The sequence below is a fragment of the Vigna unguiculata genome, chromosome 5 (genome assembly GCF_004118075.2).
Source record: "Vigna unguiculata cultivar IT97K-499-35 chromosome 5, ASM411807v1, whole genome shotgun sequence".
NCBI classification, from domain to species: Eukaryota; Viridiplantae; Streptophyta; class Magnoliopsida; order Fabales; family Fabaceae; genus Vigna; species Vigna unguiculata.
Genome location: NC_040283.1, coordinates 41,701,050 through 41,723,173, shown reverse-complemented (window position 1 = coordinate 41,723,173; position 22,124 = coordinate 41,701,050). Strand labels below are relative to the sequence as shown.

The 22,124-nt window shown below is 28.5% G+C and overlaps 3 protein-coding genes across 3 annotated transcripts; all 3 read left to right on the top strand.

The window, feature by feature from the left end:
* The first annotated feature begins 234 nt into the window (after positions 1–234).
* On the top strand, positions 235–1,974 carry LOC114184728. Its single transcript, XM_028072039.1, has 3 exons — positions 235–1,008; positions 1,107–1,634; positions 1,744–1,974. Exons 1-3 carry the CDS (start codon positions 235–237, stop codon positions 1,846–1,848), a joined length of 1,407 nt encoding a protein of 468 aa, XP_027927840.1. The 3' UTR covers positions 1,849–1,974.
* Positions 1,975–9,219: 7,245 nt separating this feature from the next.
* LOC114186085 lies at positions 9,220–11,251 on the top strand. Its single transcript, XM_028074103.1, has 3 exons — positions 9,220–10,019; positions 10,111–10,638; positions 10,734–11,251. Exons 1-3 carry the CDS (start codon positions 9,243–9,245, stop codon positions 10,836–10,838), a joined length of 1,410 nt encoding a protein of 469 aa, XP_027929904.1. The 5' UTR covers positions 9,220–9,242; the 3' UTR covers positions 10,839–11,251.
* A 7,369-nt stretch (positions 11,252–18,620) lies between these two features.
* LOC114184041 (cysteine-rich repeat secretory protein 38-like) lies at positions 18,621–19,513 on the top strand. The gene has a single exon (XM_028071273.1). The coding sequence runs from the start codon at positions 18,673–18,675 to the stop codon at positions 19,405–19,407; it is 735 nt and encodes a 244-aa protein (XP_027927074.1). The 5' UTR covers positions 18,621–18,672; the 3' UTR covers positions 19,408–19,513.
* Positions 19,514–22,124: the final 2,611 nt, after the last annotated feature.

The window sequence follows — 22,124 nt, the reverse complement described above, 5'->3', positions numbered from 1 at the left end:
TACACATTAACCATAATATACTTTTATATTAAGTAAAAAATTCCATATTTCTTAACTTTTGGTAAACAATGACATGAAGAAAGAAAGAAAGAAAGAGTAGTTTTTTCTTTTCACGGTCAGTTAATAGAAATCAAAATCAATTAAATCATGGCCTAATAAGGCCTAACTAATTGAAAAAATAAATGTTTCTAACAATATAATAATCTCCATTTGCACAGCTACATCTCATTAATCATGGAGTCTTTTCAGAAGCAAATCAAAACCCAAATTCTGATCAAATTCATTATAGTCTGCTCTTCATTTTTTGCCATTTCTATATGCGTATCAGTGCTACTCCTAGCAAAAACAAAGATAGTAGAACCGAGTTATTCACCACAACAAGTCTCACAGTCTGATCTCACCACTGTTGATCATCTTGTATTTGGAATTGCCTCAACCGGAGCTTCATGGTCGTGGAGGAAGCAATACATCAAGCTATGGTGGAACACCATACCCAATAAAACCATGAGAGGATGTGTTTTCGTAGATACCCTCCCAAATGAAAATGTAAACAACGATGCTTCTCTTCCTCCTCTCTGTGTCTCCCAAGACACTTCCAAGTTTCTCTACACTTACGTGGGTGGTCTACGCTCAGCAATCCGTTTGACCCGTATTGTGAAAGAGATCGTGGCACTGAACCATTCTGGTGTTAGATGGTATGTGTTTGGGGATGATGACACCATTTTCTTCCCTCACAATCTGCTCAAAACTCTTTCCAAATATGACCACAGGCTTTGGTACTATGTTGGCTCCACCTCGGAGATTTATGATGCCACCCAGGTTTTTGGTTTTGAAATGGCTTTCGGTGGAGGTGGTTTTGCCATCAGTTCCTCCCTCGCACAAGTCCTAGCCAAGGTTCTTGATTCATGCATACAAAGGTATCCTCATCTCTATGGAAGTGATGCTAGGGTCTACTCTTGCATAACTGAACTAGGTGTCGGATTAACACATGAACCAGGTTTTCATCAGGTAACAACTAGGTTGAAATGCTAAATGTTGCTAGTGTTTTTTTTTCTTAATTATGCTTCTAATTAGGCCTCTATTATGTGATTATGGACTTGGATTAGGTTGATTTGCGGGGAAATATCTTTGGCCTTTTGGCTTCTCATCCGTTAACTCCATTATTGTCCCTACATCACCCAGATCACACTGATCCTATCTTTCCCAACATGTCAACCGAAAAATCGCTGCAACATTTATTTGAAGCTGTTCATGTTGATTCCGAGAGGATCCTACAGCAAACAGTTTGTTACGAGAAGAAGTTGTCATGGACAATTTCTGTGTCGTGGGGCTATGCTGTTCAAGTGTTCCAGAACAACATGCTTTTGCCAGAGGTTGTGAGAGTGGAGAAAACATTCAGACAATGGTTGCCGGGAAATGTTTTGAAAGGAATATATAATTTCAATACAAGAGAACTTCACCCTGACCCGTGTAAAAGATCCACCATTTTCTACCTAGATGAAGTTTCTTCTGCCAAAGATGGTAGCATAAGCAGTTACAAGAAGAATTTTCAAGATTGTTCATACAATTCATCGATGAGTAAATTGGAAGTGATCAAAGTGATGACAAATAAGTTAAACCTTGACAACAAACAGGTAATCTATTTAGACAATTTGTATTTCTTCATCAGGAACATGATTTTATATTGATTCGTAATATATAATATTACTAATTATAAAGTGTTCTTTTTGTATTGAACTGCAGACCCCAAGACGGCACTGTTGTGATGTGTTGCCCTCTAATGGTGGTAACTTGATGGAAATTGCAATCAGAGAGTGCAATTATGAAGAACTGATTTTTCTGAACTGACAGAACAAGTATGTGTAAAATCTTTTTCTATATAACAAATGAAAGAGTTTGCAGAATGCAATATAAGGGAATTTTAAATCTGGAGTTTGAATTCATATATGCTAACAGAGAAATTTACTGAAGTTGTATGAATGAATAATTTCGTTTCAATCTAAACTTGGAAAGAAAATGGAAAAACAAATAAAAGGGGAAGTGCATTTGGACGAAAAATAACCTTTTTAACTACAATGTATAGGTTGAACATCAGCATTTGATGCCATTTATGATAATTCTGAAATTTTTTAGATTCAACAGTAGCGTAGCACGTGAAACAGCTAGCTAGTTACTCCAAGGATGCAAAAATGGTTTTAATGCTGGTCAACTGCACAATATATTTAGCTATATTATAGAGGTTTTTTAAGAAAATATATTTAGATAAAATTTTAACTTCAAAATTGCTATTTGATAACACTTAATTTTATGAAAGATAAAATTAAATTAATCCAATAAATACTTAATTTTTAAGTAAAGTCTCACGGAACTTTATAAATGAAAAAACCTGGTTGTCACCCACTAAAATATTTAGCCAGATTTTTTTATATAGAAATTAGTTATTAAAAATAAAATATCTATAAAAATAATCCAAATAATTGTATTATGTTAATCATTAAATATTAGTGTAATTTTATCAAATATAAAGTAAACCCTAGTATAAAAGATAAAATTTTATCCTATCTATTTTATTTAAATTCAATCATTGGATAATATATAATTTTATTAAATACAAAAATTAAAAAATAACTCATATAAAATATAAATTATCATTATTTTTGTCAATAAAATGTTAAATTCAAACAATATACTGCATATTAAATACTGTAATTGTATTATGGGTATAACCATGTCAATAAAATGAAAATAATTTCATGTGTACCTCCCAATTTTCATACCCTTTCTAATACTTAGTAAAAAAAGTTACTTTTTCACTTTCCTAGCTGATTCATTTAAAATTATTTTACTTCTTACCATAAAAATATTATTTTATTGGTATTGGATGTTGAATAGAAAATAAAATGTTTGTGTATAATTATCTCAATCAAAATATGACATTCACTTTGATTTTCTGATTCAAATCTACTACTCCACAACAATCATAAGATAATTTTACCTTCAACATTTAAAAGAATGGAAATATATGAAATTTGAATTATATGTAATAAAAAAATCATTCTCTAGATATTTTGCTTGAATAAAATAATTAAGATATCTTATATTTCAACTTCTTTTTATGAAATATTGAATTTCTCTTTCGGGATAAATTATTCATTTTGAAAATATATATTTTAAAATTAAAATTTACAAAAAAATTAGTTAAATTTAAATATTAAAATAAATGTTTAATAATTTTTTTCTCATGTATATATGTATAACATGTAGAAAACAAAGCTCACAATTTGGTATAATCTATGAGATTTGGATCTGTCCACATATAATGGAGTAAAAAAAAAAGGAAAAGAACTCACAACTAAAATGTTTACATAAAAAAGTTCATAAGGTCAAAAGAATAACAAAACCAAAATAGTTAGTTGAAAATCATGTCAAAACGACCCAAAGTGAAAGTTGAGTTAAGTTAGTCAAATCAAAGAATCGAGGTGAACTAGACTGAGAAATTCAAGTTAAGCCAGTCTAGTTGAAGGTCGAGTCAAGTCAGTTTAGTCTATCAAGTTGAATTGGACTTGACTAAAGGCCAAACCGAGTCAAATCAACTTAGGTTGCAGGTCGAGTAGAGACAGTCCAAGTTGAAAACGAGTCGACTCAACCTAGTCTAAATGTCAAGTTAAGAGTTTAGTTAGCCTAAGTTGAATTTTAAACTAAGTCGATTCAAGATGAAGATTGAGTCGAATTAATCCAAACAAAGCTCAAATTGAGTCGATCGATGCATCAAGTCAAGTTAGTCCAAAATAAAAAAATACACAAGAGATGAAAGAGATCATCCTTATTCAAATTTTCTATTCTCAACTTATATAAAGAATATAAAATTAACTTGAAATCAATTAAAATAAATTAACTTGTTACCTGAAATTAACTTGAAATATAGGGAACAATTACAAAGCTAGGACTTTATGAATCTAAACACTTACAACTTTTAACTCCAAACCAGAATCAAATAAAAACAATATAGAAATTATTTGAAAAAAATTAATGTACTCTGTTACTAAAATTGTGAAAGACTACTAGTAAATACATTTTACAATACACTTTTTTATGACAATTAAAATAACTGTCTACATCAGTTTTTGAACCCAAATCATAATGTAATTAATTAAATATCTTTACACTATAATTTTACTTATGAAATATTATATTATGCACCTAATATTATGTCCAAAGGGGAATAGGCACTAGGCAGACGGAGGCACGTGTTCCAAATCAAATTAAGGAGATCATAAATGCTTACATATGAACGTTAAGGATGTCAGTTCTCCATCTTTCATAATTCTTCCATTTCTATATACATTTAATGAGTCATATATATTTCACATCTTTAGTCATTCACAATTACTTGAACTGGGGTCAATTTTTTTCATGGACTATAGAAAGGTAATATAGTAAATATATTGATGTCTTTAATTAACTAAAATCACCTTATACACTTTAATTCTTTGAAATATTAGATGAGAATAATCCTAGGAATAATTCAAAATTGGTAATTCATTTCACCGTCTTCAATCTCAACCATTCAAATTTTAATTACTATATCTATATGACAAATTCCGATTGTGGGGACTTTCCCTAAGATTCAACGATCAAAAAGCATCGAAACATTAACTTTTTTTATTGAAAAAAGCGGTCATCGCCACTGAATCTCACCATCAAATTTTAATTAATATACTATATGTCTAACTACTAATATTAAAGATGGGAATTGATGCAAGTTGAAGTGAAGAGAGTTTATTGAAATTTATTACATTTTTTTCTTTTTTCGTGGCTAATCAAACTTTATAATTGATATTTTGACTCTTTTTTTTCATTCACTCTTAACCCATCAAGTAATAAGTTAAAAGTAGATAAAAAATAATGAATTAAAATATTAATATCTTTATTCATTTTCCGATCTTTCTATTTTATCGTTTCTATATTTTTTTCCTCAATGAAAGATCAATTTATTCATTTGATCTAGAATGAAATCACAAAATATAAAATGGAAGATCTTAACCCAAACCTTACTTTTCAAATAAATCAATACAAAGTCTATCTATAATACTTAAACTTTTAAGCATTTTAGACAGACACTCTAAAGTCTAACATATAGCTCAATGCAAGACCTAAATTATTGTCAAATTCTAGTGCAAATTTGACGTACCATCATATTCATGTTATAATCATTTTTGGAGTGTTAAATCGTAAATTTCTTAACTTCAAGTAAATTAACTTGTTACTACTTTAATTTACTTACTTGAAGTTAATTTTATATTATTGATGTAACTTGTTACTTTGCTAATAAAAAAGAGTTTAACTTGATACCTTAAAGATAACTTGAAATCTAGGGGGAACAATTACAAAGCTGAGACTCTAAGAATCTAAACACTTACAACTTCTAAGTTCAAACAAAAAAAGTTATAGAAATTATTAGATAAAATCAAAGCATCCATTACTAAAATAAATTAAAAAAAAAGATATGAGTTAAAACACTAATATAACATGCACTTTTATGAGTGTTAAAATAAGCTTTTACGTCGGTTTTTAACCGTACTAGTCATAATGTAGTTAATTAAATATTTCTACACTAAAACTTTACTTATAAATTATTCTGGCTAGGTTATGCACTTAATATTATATCAAAGGGGAATAGGCACTAGGCAGACTCTAAGTACATGTTGCGAATCTACTGAAGGAGATCATAAATGGTTGCAGATGAACGATTCCATCTTCCATAATTCTTCCTTTTCTATGTTATGTTTAATTAGTTATGTCTTTCACATATTTATTAGTAGGTAATTCAGTAAATATATCGAATGTCTTTAATTAATTTAAATCACCTTTATGAAATGCAAAATTGGTAGTTCATCACGGTCTTCAATCTCAACCGTTGAAATTTTAGTTAATATAAGGAACGGCAATGTGCGGGCCGGATAAATTTCTTTATCTCGTACTCATTAGCAAAAAAAGAAAAAAAAATCTTCATCCCAGTATTTAAATTTAATGGTATCAAATTTTTGTATCATCCTCATTTTCATCAAATAACAAATATATACCTCTACTTGTACTCATATTCACTTCCTTGTTATTTCAATATAAATTAATTATTTTTGGTTAAATCGTTCCAGAGGTTCCTATTTTTGTATCAAAATCTCAAGTAGGTCTCCTCATTTTTATTTGACTTAATTGAGTCCCTATTTTGGAAAATTTGTTGCAATTAGGTCCTTTCCGTGGACACTTAACTATGTGTCACGTGTCAACACGTGGTTTTTTTAAATTTTTTATTTAATTTTTATAATTTAAAAAAAATAAAAAAATTGTCACATGTCAATATGACATTGTGTCACGTGGCAAGGACGGTGTGATGTGAATGTGACAGTGTCACGTGTGACTATGGGATGTGAAAAGTTTCAATGCAGTCCCTATATTTATTATTTTGTCTCAATTTGGTCCCATTTTTTTTAAAACTGAAACAATTTCATCCCGATATCAAATTTAGATTTTATATAAATTTTACAATGATATTTTTATTATATTTTAGTATTTTTAACAAAATTAAGTTTATTTAAATGTATATTTTGCATTGAATTTTATTTAAATTTTGTTTTAAATATTTATATATTTATAATTTATAGATAAATGTTAGAGTTACTTTCAAAATAAAAACTTTATAAATTCAAATATAAAATTTTAAAATAATTTGATAACAATTTAAAATGAATATATTTATTTAAAATTTTACAATTCAATTTATAAAGTTGTTATTTTTAAACCACTTTAACATTTGTCTATAAATTATTGATATATAAATATTTGAAACAATATTTAAATAAAGTTCAATGCAAAATATACATTTAAATAAATTTATTTTTGTTAAAAATATCAATTATAATAAAAATACTATTATAAAATTTATGTAAAAACTAAATTTGATATTGGGATAAATTTGATTCAGTTTTAAAAAAATTAGAACCAACTTAAGACAAAATAACAAATACATGGACTGTATTGAGACTTCTCACATCCAATAGTGACATGAGGCACTACCACTACTACATCACATTGTCTTTGCCATGTAACATAATGTTAGATTGACACGTGATAATTTTAATAAATAAATTATAAAAAACTTAAAAATTAAAAAGAAAATAAAAAAAAACCACGTGCTGACACATGAAACATAGTTTAGTTAACACTGTTAATGTAACGAGAATGACTTAATTACAACGATGTTTTCAAAATAGAGACTCAATTGAGTCAAACTAAAATGATGGGACATACTTGAGATTTTGCTACAAAAATTGGGACCTTTGGGATGATTTAACTTTACTAAAACTAAAATAGTCACTATTATGATTAAAAAATTATAATTGAAATTTTTTTTATACCAGATGTCGACATCTAGTAAAAATAAAATAAAATTTTGGATGTCGACATCCATAGAAAAAAAAATTAAACATCGAATGTTGACATCCAAAGATGAAAAAAAAAATCATAACATTGTATATGTCGACCTCCATAATGGACAATAGCTTAAAAAAAGTACTGGATATCAACATCTATAGAACAAAACAAGGTATTGTATGTCGATATCCGTTGGAAAAAGAAATTTCAGATAGAAAGAAAAAAAGTAGTTACTTTTAACTGAGAAGCAAAGTGAAAATTTTAAAAAATTTGGGGATGCAGAAGAAGTGTTTGGAGTTGCAGAAAGAAACCCATTTAGTTTAGTCCATTGTGTCTATAGAATTCTTAGGCAACAAAGGTGTAAAGATTATGAGTATGGATCATATAAAAGAAGAAAAGAAAAGTAATGATATTAATATTTAGTGTATTTTTATTAGATATCTTTTTAAATATATATTGTATTTTGTTTAGGGTTAAATATGTTTTTGGTCCCTCAAGCTGTAGTGAAACTTGAGATTAGTCGCTCTCCGAAACTTTTGACCAATTTAGACCTTCATCTTCAGAAACACATGAATTTAGTCATTTTAACCAAATTTGGTAAAAAGTTTATGTGACGTTTCAAGCGCATTTCATTATAGAATTTGAATTGTTTACACCGTTTGATACATTTTCGCTTCAATGTTAACTCAAATATTATCATAAAATACATTTGAAACGTCAAATAAATTTAACAAAATTTGGTTAAAATGACTAAACCCACTCATTTTTAAAGTTTAGGGACTAAATTAGACTAAAGTTTCGAGGATGAACTAATTCTAATTTTCACTAAAAATTAAGAGATAAAAAACATATTTAACTTTTTTTGATATTATCTTTATTCTATATTTAGGCTTTGTCTTTTCTTATCACAAATTTTATCAGTTATGGTTTTTATGTTGTGTTCACTTCATTTGAATTACTGTGCATGCGAATTACCATGTTGTTCATTTCTACGTATTTGAAGTTATTTGAGACGAATAACTTATGTGATATATCACTGTTCCCATCCTAATATAAGTAAGAAGATCGGAGAAGAATTACTATTCACTTATTGATATTTTACTGAAATGTCCATATATCTTTTTCAAAAGTGAGATCGATTATAGGTGACTCTTAGAATAAGAAGAAAATATCACTTTTGATCAATAATAACATTAATAATAATAATAATATATTAATTTTAATAATAAAACAAAATAGTAATTTTACATTTTAATCAATTAAAATATATTTTTTATTTTATTACATATATTAATATTATTTATTTTTTATTACTTGCATCTTTCCCATTTGCTGAATATTATTTCTACGCTTCTAATAATTCTAACAAACTAGAATTACTCCAAAATGGAGCTTTTATTGAGAAAAATTCAAAAAACAACTCCCCTCTCGGGAGGAAAGGGAAAATCTGGGACTTGCAATCTAAGAAAAGGTGGGGAATGTGAAGTAACAATCACGGTATTTATGTGCATTCAAATGCATTAATTCACCAATGTGAGGAGGAGTACGGCGCAAGGATTGAAAAGGTAACCATCCCCAATGGTTGACTTCAATCTAATCACCTTCTCACAAACCAATCCCATGGAATGCACATGTAGAGAAATAAGTATTAAAACTTTATTTCCATTTTTTTCTTATAATATTCCGCGGATTATGGTTTCTGTAGTTAAATATTAAAGACTTCAAACTTTTATGTAGGAAATATAATGCAACTTTTCTCTAACGTATAATAATCTGCATCTGCACAACTTCATCTGGCTCCCTCGTTCATCATGAAAAGGTCACTTCACAGTCCTATCAAAACCAAACCTACTCTGATGAAATTCATCTTGGTCTTCTCTTCATTTTGTGCCATTTCTCTCTGTGTATCCATGTTACTCCTAGCCACACCAAAGATAATAGACGTGCATTCTTCTCCACAAGATGTCTATGAACCTACCACTGTTGATCAACTTGTGTTTGGAATTGCTTCAAGTGGGAATTCCTGGCCTAAGAGAAAGGAATACAGCAGAATGTGGTGGAATTCGAATCCCAATAAAACAATGAGAGGATGTGTTTTTGTAGATTCCCTCCCAAATGAAAACGTAAACAACGATGCTTCTCTTCCTCCTCTTTGTGTCTCTGAGGACACTTCACAGTTTCTCTATACTTACAAGCATGGAGGTCTAAGATCAGCAATCCGTGTAGCACGTGTTGTGAAAGAAACAGTGGCATTGAAACATTCTGGTGTTAGATGGTATGTTTTTGGGGATGATGACACCATTTTCTTTCCTCACAATCTGGTCAAAACTCTTTCCAAATATGATCACAGGCTTTGGTACTATGTTGGGTCCTACTCAGAGATTTATGAGGGCACCCAGGTTTTTGGCTTTGGAATGGCTTTCGGTGGAGGTGGTTTTGCCATCAGTTCCTCCCTCGCACAAGTCCTAGCCAAGGTTCTTGATTCATGCATACAAAGGTATCCTCATCTCTATGGAAGTGATGCTAGGGTCTACTCTTGCATTACTGAATTAGGTGTTGGATTAACACTTGAACCAGGTTTTCATCAGGTAACAGGTTGAAATGCTAATGTTGTTGGTGTTATTTTCTTAATTATGCTTCTAATTAGCCCTTTATTATGTGATTATGGCCTCGGATTAGGTTGATTTGCGGGGAAATATCTTTGGCCTTTTGGCTTCTCATCCGTTAACTCCCTTATTGTCCCTACATCACCCAGATCACACTGATCCTATCTTTCCTAACATGTCAACCAAAAAGTCACTGCAACATTTATTTGAAGCTGTTCATGTCGATTCCGAGAGAATCCTACAACAAACAGTTTGTTACGAGAAGAAGTTGTCATGGACAATTTCTGTGTCATGGGGCTATGCTGTTCAAGTGTTCCAAAACAACATGGTTTTGCCAGAGGTTGTGAGAGTGGAGAAAACATTCAAACAGTGGAAGGAAGGAAATGTTTTGTTAGGAACATATACTTTCAACACAAGAGAACTTCACCCTGACCCATGTAAAAGATCCACCATTTTCTATCTAGATAAGGTGTCTTCCGGCAAAGATGGCATCACAAGCACTTACAGGAAACATTCTGAAAATTGTACATACAAGGGACCAATGCAGAAATTGAGTGTGATCAAAGTTGTTACAAATAAGTTATACATTGACAACAAACAGGTAATTAGCATTTCCTTTTCTTCAGATTTGGTCTATTAATTACATCGGTGATACTAATAATGTTACATTAACTATTGTTTTGCATTAAGTTGCAGACTCCAAGAAGGCACTGTTGTGATGTGTTGCCCTCTAATGCTGGTGACTTAATGGAAGTTGCAATCAGAGAATGCAGATATGAAGAACTGATTTACATGCACTGACTGACATTAAAACGTTGCTGAAGCAGCTGGCATCCTCGAAGAATGTTGCTTACAGAGAAAGCAAGAGACTGCGTAAGGAAATTTGCAATCTAGAACTCAAACTTTCTTACTTGCTTACCCAGCTTTTACTGAAGTTGTAACAATTCAAACGAACCGAATGTAGTTCCTCACAGCATAATTTTTGTTGTAAAGAGAGTTCATCTATCAGATAGGTTCAACAACAACCATGCAGGTCAACCATAAAAAACACCTGCAATTAATGCATTTTTTGGCTCATTTGGTGCCATTTATGATTTTATTCTAAGATACCGCAGTGGCATTGCACGTGAAACAGTTACCTAATGCAAGATACTGGTCAACTGCAACAATTTGTAGTGTTTGGATGAAAACAGTTGAGTTTATAATCGCTTTGAATTCGTTTCACACACACATACCTAAAGCAATTTGTAACATTTAAAATCTTCTATAACTTATCATCTATGTATTATTTTCAGAATAACTCGTATCACTATATGATATTTGGTTGGATTTGATTTATGTGTATTTTTTTTTCCAAAATTAATTTATAGATAGAGCAGAAGAAAGTGAAGTGTTATTGAATTGTCTTTTACGGATTGTATAATCTAGAAAGTAATTTTGAATTCGGAAAATACTTTTGAATTATTCATTTGGGAATTTTTTTTTTTTTTTCATTTGGAAATGTATTCTAAATTACACGTTCCAAAATACATTTAAAATAAAACTTTTGAAATAGTGTTCTGGAAGCTATTTTTCCTTCCTCCCCATGCTTCTTCTTCTCCTTTCTCCCTCACCCTCATTCTTCTTCAAGAAGGTGAACGTTGGATGGAATCTGTGAAGAGTACGGATGCAGTGAAAATTAGTGCAAATGATGTGACGGAAAATTAAATGAAGGTGGTGATCCACGGGTGAAAAAAGAAGATGAAAATGGAGGTGCAGCAGTGTGGATGCAAGAAGGGGATTGGAGATGAAGATGGGGTGCAGAGGTGTAACTAGTACAAGGATGAAATAGGAAATAAAAATTTTATGGTGGTGCAGAAAACAAAAGAGGAAGTGCTGGAGGAAGTAGCCGAATAGGATTCAACCAATTAAACATATTCAAATAGCTTATAAATAAGATGGGTCTTTCTTCCTAAACCTCCAACCATTTCTTGCACTTCCAAAATTGTTTTAAATTTTCAAAATACTCTTTGAACTTTTAAGAAAATTCACGGACATCACACTCCAAAAGTAATTTTGGATGTCGACTTCCGGAAGTTAAAATATATAATTTTTGGAAGTCAAAATATATCACTGAAAGTCAATTTTCGGAAGTCAAAATATATCATCGAAAGTCGACTTCCGAAAGTCAAAATATATCACCGAAAATCAAAAATCATTACCAAAAATCGACTTCCAAAAATCAAAAAACATTACCAAAAGTCGACTTCCGAAAATAAAAACATTAAGTTAATTTTAAAACACGTATTAAAAATTATAAAACATATAAATTAAAAAAAATTACTTTAAAAAATAAAAAAAATAAGTTACAAAAATACTAAATAAAAAATTGAAAATTAAAATTAAAAAACAATTTAAATTAAAATAATAAAACTTTAAATTAATATATATATATATATATATATATATATATATATTTATTTGTATATATATATATTTTTATTTTTTATTTAAAGTTTTATTATTTTAAAATAAATTTAAATATTAAATAAAATTAAATGAAGCAGAATAAATTTTTTAATTTTTTGTTTTTTTATTTAAAGTTTAATATTATTTTAATTTTACTTATTTTTATATTTATATTTATTTTTCAGTATATTAAATAAAAATAAAATTATGTATATAGATATTAATATTTTTAAAAAAATATATATTAAGAAATATGAAAACATAAAAAATCATTAAAAGTTAAAAAATGTAAATTTTAAAAAGAATTAAAAATATTCAAAATAAAATTTGTTTTTTGATTTAAGAAAGTCAACTTCCGGATAATGTTTTTTACTTCCGGGAATATTTTTTGACTTTTTTGGACTTCTGAAAGTCGACTTCCGGTAATAATTTTTGACTTCCAGTAATATATTTTGATTTCCGAAAATTGACTTTCGGTGATATATTTTGACTTTCGGAAGTCATATATTTTGACTTTCGAAAGTCGACATAATTTTGAAGGTGTGGTGTCTGTGGATTTCCTTAAATGGTCAAAGGGTTTTTTGAAAATTTAAAGAAAATTTGGAGGTGTAGAAGAAATTTTGGAGGTGCAGAAGGAAGAAAGACCCAATAAGATGAGGCTGTGCTTTAAAAAACATGACCCAAATTGATTTAAGCCATTTAAGCTTACTCGTTTAATCCTTAGGCCCAAATTATTTCTGATCATCATGGACTTCAGGTCAATCCTTTGTCAAAAAATAATTAACTAAATTTTTTAATTATTAAAAATAATATTATTTTATAAAAATCATTCGGCCCTTCAAATTTATATATCAAATCACTATATTCAATGATTAAAACTAATTTTATATATCAAATTACTATGTATATCTATTGATTAGAACTAATTTCATTAAGTTTAGAAAATTCATTCTAGTTTTCACTTTTTTGGATTTAGAATATTTTTATTTTTTAAATAAAGCTAATATTATCCGTTAACCCAGCGTACTGAACCTAAAGAACTCATAGTCATAAAAATGTGAGCTAACTAGAAAGATTCGAATTATTATAAACCAGGCTAAACTAAACCAGTGATTTTGAGAACCCTAATGCTATCCATATTCGATCATAAATAGATATTATACATCCATAGTAATAATTTAATGTTTTTTATCTATAGTAACAATTTAATGTTTTTTATTTATTTTTTACTTAAGTGTTCTATAATTTTTTAAACAAAGTTCAATGTGATCCGTCAAACCACCGTTAAAATCGTTTAAAAGATGAGCTAACATTTGTTGATATAATCATTTACTTTTTTTTTTCTTACGTAGTCTAGTCCTACAAGCAAAACACGAAAAATAATGTTAATTAAACTAAAAATATCAGATTGAGTATTTTTAAAATATATAAGAATTACATTGAATAAAACATAAATAAAAAACATTAAATTACTACATGTATAAAAATAAAAAGTGCTATTATACCCACAAAATAACTAACCAAAAATCAAAAGTTAAAATTTGGCCATACGTGAAACATTAAGGTGTCACTTTTTCTACTGTACATTAGCAATTTGTATGCAACCTTACAGTACGCATGATCAAAATAATCCTTTGAATCTGTTCAACCACATCCAATTCTCCCATATTAGAATGCAGCCTCTTCCCAAAAGTGTCATCTTGGGTTACAAGTTATATTTTTGAGTTAAAATGAAAAAGTTGAACACCATATGAAGATTAAAACCTATAAATTCATTATTAAGATTTTAGACTAAGAGTGATATTAATCCCTTATAAGACTCAAAATTTCATCAACTAAAGCACCGTATCATTTTCTTGCTTCTAGGGATCTTTTATCCTCTATTTCTGTGACTTCTTAAATTCCTATCAGCTTTCAGAATCCAAAATTTCAATTTACTTTGATGTCTTACTTTAATATTTCTCTTTTATTACACGATTCTTCGTCCTTCATCGTAACACTCCCAAAAACTTAATCGTTCAATACAAATTAGATTGATGACTCAATTGACAATGAACCTAGCATCATAATTACATATATAGTAGTGATCAATAAAAGATTCCATCAGCACTAATATCATTCTTGTTATTCAATATATTTTTAATAAATATAATAAAAAATCACTTCTTGTTTTACCTTAATATAATTTTATCTATATTAAATATATAACCTCTCATTTTTTAACATATAAAAAGCAACAAATAAGATGACATTTAAATATTCAAATTAATAAAAATATATATCAACTCAATTAAAAAGTATACAAAATTTAAACACTTAATAAATTATAAAAAATTAATAAAAACTCAACTATTTTGTTTCAATTATAAATGGAAAATTAAATTGGTTTGAGAATAACGTTTTTCTTCATCGTAACGTAACGAAGATGTTAGGTACATTTATCATACATTTTCCTAGTGCAATATACTTTTTTAAATAGCTCTATACAATTTTTGCATTGTAAGTTCCCATATCTAGACGCGAACTCAAAATATTTAAATTGTTTTCAAGAAAAAACATAAACACTGTTTGCTAATGAGATTGTCTTGAAGTGTAGAAGGTATTGATTATGGGATTGTTGACTTACACTCTTGACATCCTTTTTAGGAACAAGCTTCCAGAAGGAACGACATTAGACAGAAAGTATTAATATGTGTTTCTTTTATATTTAAATAAATGAAAAACTCAGAAATTATTTGGATAATATTTAAAAAATTCAAAGTAAAATTAAATTGTTTATAAACCATACCATTATTTTTTTAAAAGTTAGTAACTTTTTTATAAATGTATTAACCAATTTTAAAAATACGTTAATAATTAAAATTGCATGACTTTCTGAATTTTGAATTAAAGCAGGGATGCTGCACTTCTAGAATTTTTTTTTTTTACTTTTATTATTTTCAATGATTAAGAGGAGAAAAGTAGGAATAAGAAAGATGTAGTGTGAACTTAACATGGGATGGAAATAAAAGAGACGCAATGGTTGAAGAATGAGTAAATATGCGGGAAGAGTCAATGAGCTTGGAAATTAGGATATTCTCATTTCTCTTATATCATAAAAAATAGACATGATATTTAAAATGCTCATATTTTTCAGTTTTCTTTCTTTGTTTCTGTGTTAATACGAGTTCTAATCTTATTGAAAAGAAAATCCTAGGGCAATAAATGTAATTTGTGGGAAAATAAAATAGTATAATGAAGCTTCCTAATAAAAATTAAGTATCTAATAATAAGATGTAATAGATTTTATTGAAAGAGGAGTTACAAAAATCTCCTTTGTATCCATAAATAAATAACACTACCTGTCGCATCTAACAAATAATCATTGGGAATAGTCATTGGGGAGACAAAAAAATGGGAAACAATTACGAAATGTGATTCTTAAATAATACCATTGTTTAGGTAGATTTATTAGAACGGGTAAGCTTGGCATGAATTCATCTTAATAAATATGTATTTATCTTTTGGTAAATTATTTTACAGGTACATTTACAATTAGGACTACGGTATTATGATTATTATCTTTTTATTTTCATCTTTTATTTTCTAACGTGATTTAATGTGAGTCATTAATTAATGTAATACTATATTTTTTTTTTAAAAAATCAACAATCCACACTAAATCACGTCAAAGAGTAAAGAATATGAGTAAAAAAAAATGAGAATTAAAGTATAATTTTCCTTAAAATTAAACTCACTTCCATTGCTCCTTCAACCATGCAAATATAGAGCTGTCAAAATGGGTTGGAGGCCGCAAGTCAACCCGACTCACCACGGGTTCGGACCGGGTTGAGTTAAATTTTTTTTACAAATTTTAGTACGGGTTGATTTTTGACCGGACCCATTTAGAACCTAGCTCACCCAGGTTGAACGCGTGGTGAGCCGGGTTGGTGAGCCAACCCGCAAATAAAGGATCACACAAGTATTTTTTGTTAAATTGGGCTTTGCATTTGGATCAGGTTAAATTATTTTTATTAGTCAACACATAGATAACTTGTATTTTTTGTGATTTTAGTTTGTATTTGGATTGTATTAAAGTTTATTCATTTTTAATTAGAACTATAATTTAATTTTGACTGAAAAAAATAAAAAAAAATTGTATTTTTTTTAATTAAGTGAGCTCGTAAGCAAATCCGTTTAACCTACCAACCCGTGGTGAACCAGGTTGAACCTAGCTGACCTAGATTGAACGCGTGGTGAGCCGGGTTGGTGAGCCAACCCGCAAATAAAGAATCACACAAGTATTTTTTGTTAAATTGGGCTTTGCATTTGCATCAGGTTAAATTGTTTTTAAGTTAAATTACCCTTTTGATCCCTCTATTTGTTATGAAATTTCATTTTGGTCCTCACGTTTTTCGTTGTCTCAATTTGGTCCTCATTTTCTTAAAAATGACTCAATTTGGTCCTCACCGTTAACTTTGACCAGACGGTGTTAAAGTCAATGCCACGTGTCAATTTCTGGTTTTTTTGAATTTTTTGAATTTTTTTTGAATTTTTTTTTTGAATTTTTTAAATTTTTTTTGAATTTTTTATTTATTTTTGACACGTGTCATTTCACCGTTGTGCCACGTGTCAAAGTGACTCAATTTGGTCCCTATATTTATTTTTAGTTTCAATTTAGTCTCAATTTTTGTAAAAATGAAGCAATATTGTCCTCCTTAGATTGAGACTCAATTTAATCTTTGTATACAACTTATAATAATATTCTTAATAAAATTGACATTTTTATTAAATATTTATAGAAATATTTTTAATTTTTTTTAGTTTTATTATTAAACAAAGTTAAACCCCAAACTTAATTTCAAAAATTAACAATTTTGTCATCATATATAAAGGCATCAAGTGTATCATATTATACAAACTTGGTAAAGATTAAAAATCAAATAACTTGTCACACATAAATTTAGAAACTAAATTTCAAGTTTAAAACAAAATCAAAGTCTAATGTTTTGTGTAGAATTTAAAGTTAATTTAAAATATTTATAGAAATATTTAATAAAAACATTAATTTTAGTAAGAATATCACCATAAAATTTATAATAAAGTAAATTTAGTGTCAATTTGAGGAAGGACAATATTGCTTCATTTTTACAAAAATTGAGACTAAATTGAAATTAAAAACAAATATAGGGACCAAATTGAGTCACTTGGACATGTGGCAAAACTGTGAAGTGACACGTGTCAAAAAGAAAAAAAGAAAAAAAAATTCAAAAAAAATTCAAAAAAAAAAATCAAAAAATATTAAAAAAATTAAAAAAAAACCAGAAATTGACACGTTACGTTGACTTTAACACTGTCTGGTCAAAGTTAACGGTGATGACCAAATTGAGTCATTTTTAAGAAAATGAGGACCAAATTGAGACAACAAAAAACATAAGGACCAAAATGAAATTTCATGACAAATAGAGGAACCAAAAGGGTAATTTAACCTTGTTTTTATTAGTCAACATATACATAACTTGTATTTTTTGTGATTTTAGTTTGTATTTGGATTGTATTAAAGTTTATTCATTTTTAATTAGAACTATAATTTAATTTTGACCGAAAAAAAATGAAAAAAAATTATATTTTTTTTAATTAAGTGAGCTTGTAAATCAACCCGTTTAATCTAACAATCCGTGGTGAACCAAGTCAATTTTAAATTTTAAATTTTTGTTGACGAGTCAAACCGAATTGGACCTGATTAACCGTTATCACAGCATATATCATCTCTAGAGAGAGAACATGTCGCGCTATCTCTAACTTTCAACATTTGACTCAAGAATTTGTAGAAAATTTCAAATATCTCCTTCACAAGATTAAATATACACACGCCCGCAAAACTATATTATTTTTTTGCCAAACGTTTAAACAATGTATGAAGCAATTGACAGGATCATAACGGAGAAATGGTAGTGTGAATATAAAATGGAATGAAACTCAAATTTTTATCTTGTAAACCAAATGCGACAGTGTCCAAATTCCGAAATGTTCAAGGCGCAACCTAACTTTGACATAGTGCAGTGCAACCTAACAAGTTAGCATTAATTATAAAATGGTCAAAACGAAAGTGTTAACTTTTTGGATCAAAGCATAAGATTCTCCATAAATAGCCTCATTCTCCATAATCCAATTTGCAAAACAAACCAACAAAAACAACTCATTCACAATGTCTTCCACGAAGCTCTTTTCCACTTTTCTTTTCTCACTAACCTTATCTCTCATTCTCCAAACATCTTCTGGAGCTGACCCTCTCTTCCATTTCTGTTCAAATTCTCAGAATTTCACAGCCAATAGTCCCTACGAATCAAACCTGAAAACTCTCATAACCTCACTCATCTACAAGACCCCTTCAACAGGCTTTGGTGTGGCCTCTGTGGGCATAGACCAAAACCAGAAGGCTTATGGTCTTGCTCTTTGCCGTGGCGACGTATCAGCCTCAGAATGTAAAACCTGTGTTTCGGAGGCACCCAAGGAAATCCTTAATCGCTGTCCGTACAACAAAGGTGGCATCATCTGGTACGACAACTGCATGTTCAAGTACTCGGACACTGATTTCTTTGGCAAAATCGACTACACAAACAGGTTCTACATGTGGAACCTGAAGAATGTGAGTGAGCCTTCATCGTTTAACTACAGGACTAGAGAGTTGTTGAGGCAGCTTGGTGAGAAAGCTTATGTGAACAGAAACTTGTATGCAACGGGAGAGATATATCTTGAGAATTCGGTGACCCTTTACGGGTTGACTCAGTGCACCAGAGACCTTTCAAGCAATGATTGCAAGAAGTGTCTTGATGATGCGATTGATGAACTCCCAAAATGTTGTGATGGCAAAGAAGGAGGTAGGGTTGTGAGTGGAAGTTGCAACTTTCGTTACGAGATATACCCTTTCGTCAAAGAGTAGATACATATACTTGTGTTTTATGGATTCAGCAGCCTCATCGGTTATAAACCTTGTTATGTTAATTAAGTAATGCATGAATAAATTTATAATATTGTATTTCTTACAATTTTTTTTTTGTATCGAATCTTTCATTTTACTGATAATTTTGATTTGTAAATTAGTTTATTCAATTTTGGTCCTATATTTTTAATTAAACTGTTCAAGTTCTCGAATATTGTATTATGTTACAAATCGGAAGTTAATAACACAAATGAAATAAAGGAAGAATTTGTTATCACGCGTTAAGTAATTCTCATAAGATATTTCCACCTTGTTCATCCGATATTAGTAAAAAATCACCTCAACTTTTTTTTTTTTTTCATATACTATCTAAATATCTTCATTCTTTTAAGAATATTTCTCAATTTATCACTAACACTTATTTAATAAATGTGATTTAGAATATCATATAAGTTATCATATTCCCTTTCCTTGTGAGATCTATTATACTTACTATCAGAGAGAGCCCATAATATTATCATAGGTATAAACATATTATATCTCATCTAACACATGTCAATTCATACATACATGAATATCTCCAAGCATATATCACTAACATAACATCACAACTAAACATATGATGCTTACTTGAATGAGACTATATACACCTTCCTTGAGCACCTTACTTGAGCGTAGTGGCAGAACTTGAACAAAAATTTTAGGGGACCAAATTATACTTGTTATGTATAAATTATTTTTTCTAATTAATTATTTTTCATTTCTTCACATCATTTTTTTATTCAAAACAAACACTCATAATAATATATTAAAAAAAATTACCTTTAGTCAGAGTGTTCCTCCACGCTATTTCAATGACTTAAAATATTCAATAATTGAATTGAAACCGAAGCTAGTTGTAATATCTCTTTCAATGAAAATCAACCCAATTACATGTAACAATGAAAACATCTAAGTCAAGTCATTTGCTTGGTTTTTTACAAAAAAGATAGCACAATAAGCAATATGCAGCATCTTTTAGTGACAAATACTCAAAGAAGAGTTTGATCAACAGTTAGAGCATGATTTTATGATCTCTAAGAACGTAGAAAAAATCACATACAAGAGAAAAACATATTGTTTAAAAAAAGAGTAAAGAATGAACTTACTCAAAAGAATAAATTATTTGGGCCAAAATGTTCCTTAACTCCTCAATTTTGCCATAGTATAATTTAATTTTGAAAATAATAAAGAATTGGTTGTGAAAATTAAGATGGAAATAAGAGGAGAGAAAGAGATGGAGACACGAAAGAGAGATAAACCAAATAAAAAAGTATAAGAAATTCTAATAGAAAGGGAAAACATGATTTTTAAATTTTAAAAAAACTTTTTCAAACTAAATAAATATAAATAAATAAATAATATATAAAATATATATTTTTAAATATATAAAAAATAAAAATAAAATAAAAAATTGTTGAAATTAATATAAATAAAATAATAATATATAAACATTCTTTTTTAAAAATATATAAAAAATAAAAAGAAAAAATCGGGAGAGCCGTGGCTCCCCTTTTCACACTTATGATTCGTCGTTGCTTGAGCGGCATCTTAAACAAGGAAAAACTCATTGTTTAAACTGCGGACTCATCGATCGAGCTATACTACTCATATCATTTACTTATGCAAACTCATGTTACTTAAGTGATGTTGTTTCTCTTACTTAGACGTCCACATGTTACTCCAACAATTAAAATTTCAATTGAGAGAAAATTGATGCAACATTTTCTTTGTTTATATGTTTAAATTAGTACTTGATTCCCTAGCTTAAAGTGAGGAGAGTCGATCACTATAAAAATAAATATGAAAAACAATTAAAAGATTTGTATAATTTTATCTTTTTAATAAATTATCAAAACATTTGTAATGATTAATAGTTTTGAGTTCAATTAGATAATTCATAAAAAAGTATTTTTAAAAGTACAAAATGAATTTGATAATTAAAAAAAACAGAATATGATTAAAAGAACCATCATCATGTAAATAAAATTTGCAACTATATAAGACTAATTTAAAAAATAAAATGATAAATACTCTAAATTTTATGTTTAGTATTACATTAATAGTTAAATATGTGTCTTGTGTAAGTTTATTGTTTTTATAATTTTTATTTATTTATTTATTTATTATTTTATATTTATAAACTCATTCAAAAAATAATTTATCAAATATTTATAATTAATTGAATAAACTATTCATCCTTAATATTTTATTTATATTTATAGGTTCCTAATAAACATTTCTAAGAAAAAAATATATGAAAAATGACTTAAGTTCTTAAACTAAAATTAATCCATTTACTAATTAAGTTTATGAAAAAATATTTTTCGTGTTTATATTTTATATTTCTTTTAGAATTGTTTATAATAAGATTTTTAAACATACTCAACTTGGAACTATAAACTCAATTATCGACTTTTAATTAACTCTTCAACTCTTATAAGCTGTTTTTTTTTTAAATAAAAATAAAAATCAAGGGTTGTGCTTTAGTATATTAAGGTCCATTTAAATTCCTCTTCCAATAAGGACACAATAAGGAGACGTGTAGAACTAAAATGCCAATCTGTAATGTTTATTTCCCAATTTTAAAAATACATATTAGTCGAAGGGAGAGGGTATTTATGTTAAGTGGCAAAATAGGTAACTTGTCCTGTTTTATTTGTCCGTTGACTGTTGAC

What these genes read in the sequence shown, in the direction of transcription:
- LOC114186085 (XM_028074103.1), top strand. Translation starts at nt 9,243, where the DNA reads ATGAAAAGGTCACTTCACAGTCCTATCAAAACCAAACCTACTCTGATG. An exon ending in TTGAACCAGGTTTTCATCAG is followed by an intron (nt 10,020 to 10,110) that starts GTAACAGGTTGA and finishes GCCTCGGATTAG; the next exon opens with GTTGATTTGCGGGGAAATAT. An exon ending in TATACATTGACAACAAACAG is followed by an intron (nt 10,639 to 10,733) that starts GTAATTAGCATT and finishes ATTAAGTTGCAG; the next exon opens with ACTCCAAGAAGGCACTGTTG.
- LOC114184041 (XM_028071273.1), top strand. Translation starts at nt 18,673, where the DNA reads ATGTCTTCCACGAAGCTCTTTTCCACTTTTCTTTTCTCACTAACCTTA.
- LOC114184728 (XM_028072039.1), top strand. Translation starts at nt 235, where the DNA reads ATGGAGTCTTTTCAGAAGCAAATCAAAACCCAAATTCTGATCAAATTC. An exon ending in ATGAACCAGGTTTTCATCAG is followed by an intron (nt 1,009 to 1,106) that starts GTAACAACTAGG and finishes GACTTGGATTAG; the next exon opens with GTTGATTTGCGGGGAAATAT. An exon ending in TAAACCTTGACAACAAACAG is followed by an intron (nt 1,635 to 1,743) that starts GTAATCTATTTA and finishes ATTGAACTGCAG; the next exon opens with ACCCCAAGACGGCACTGTTG.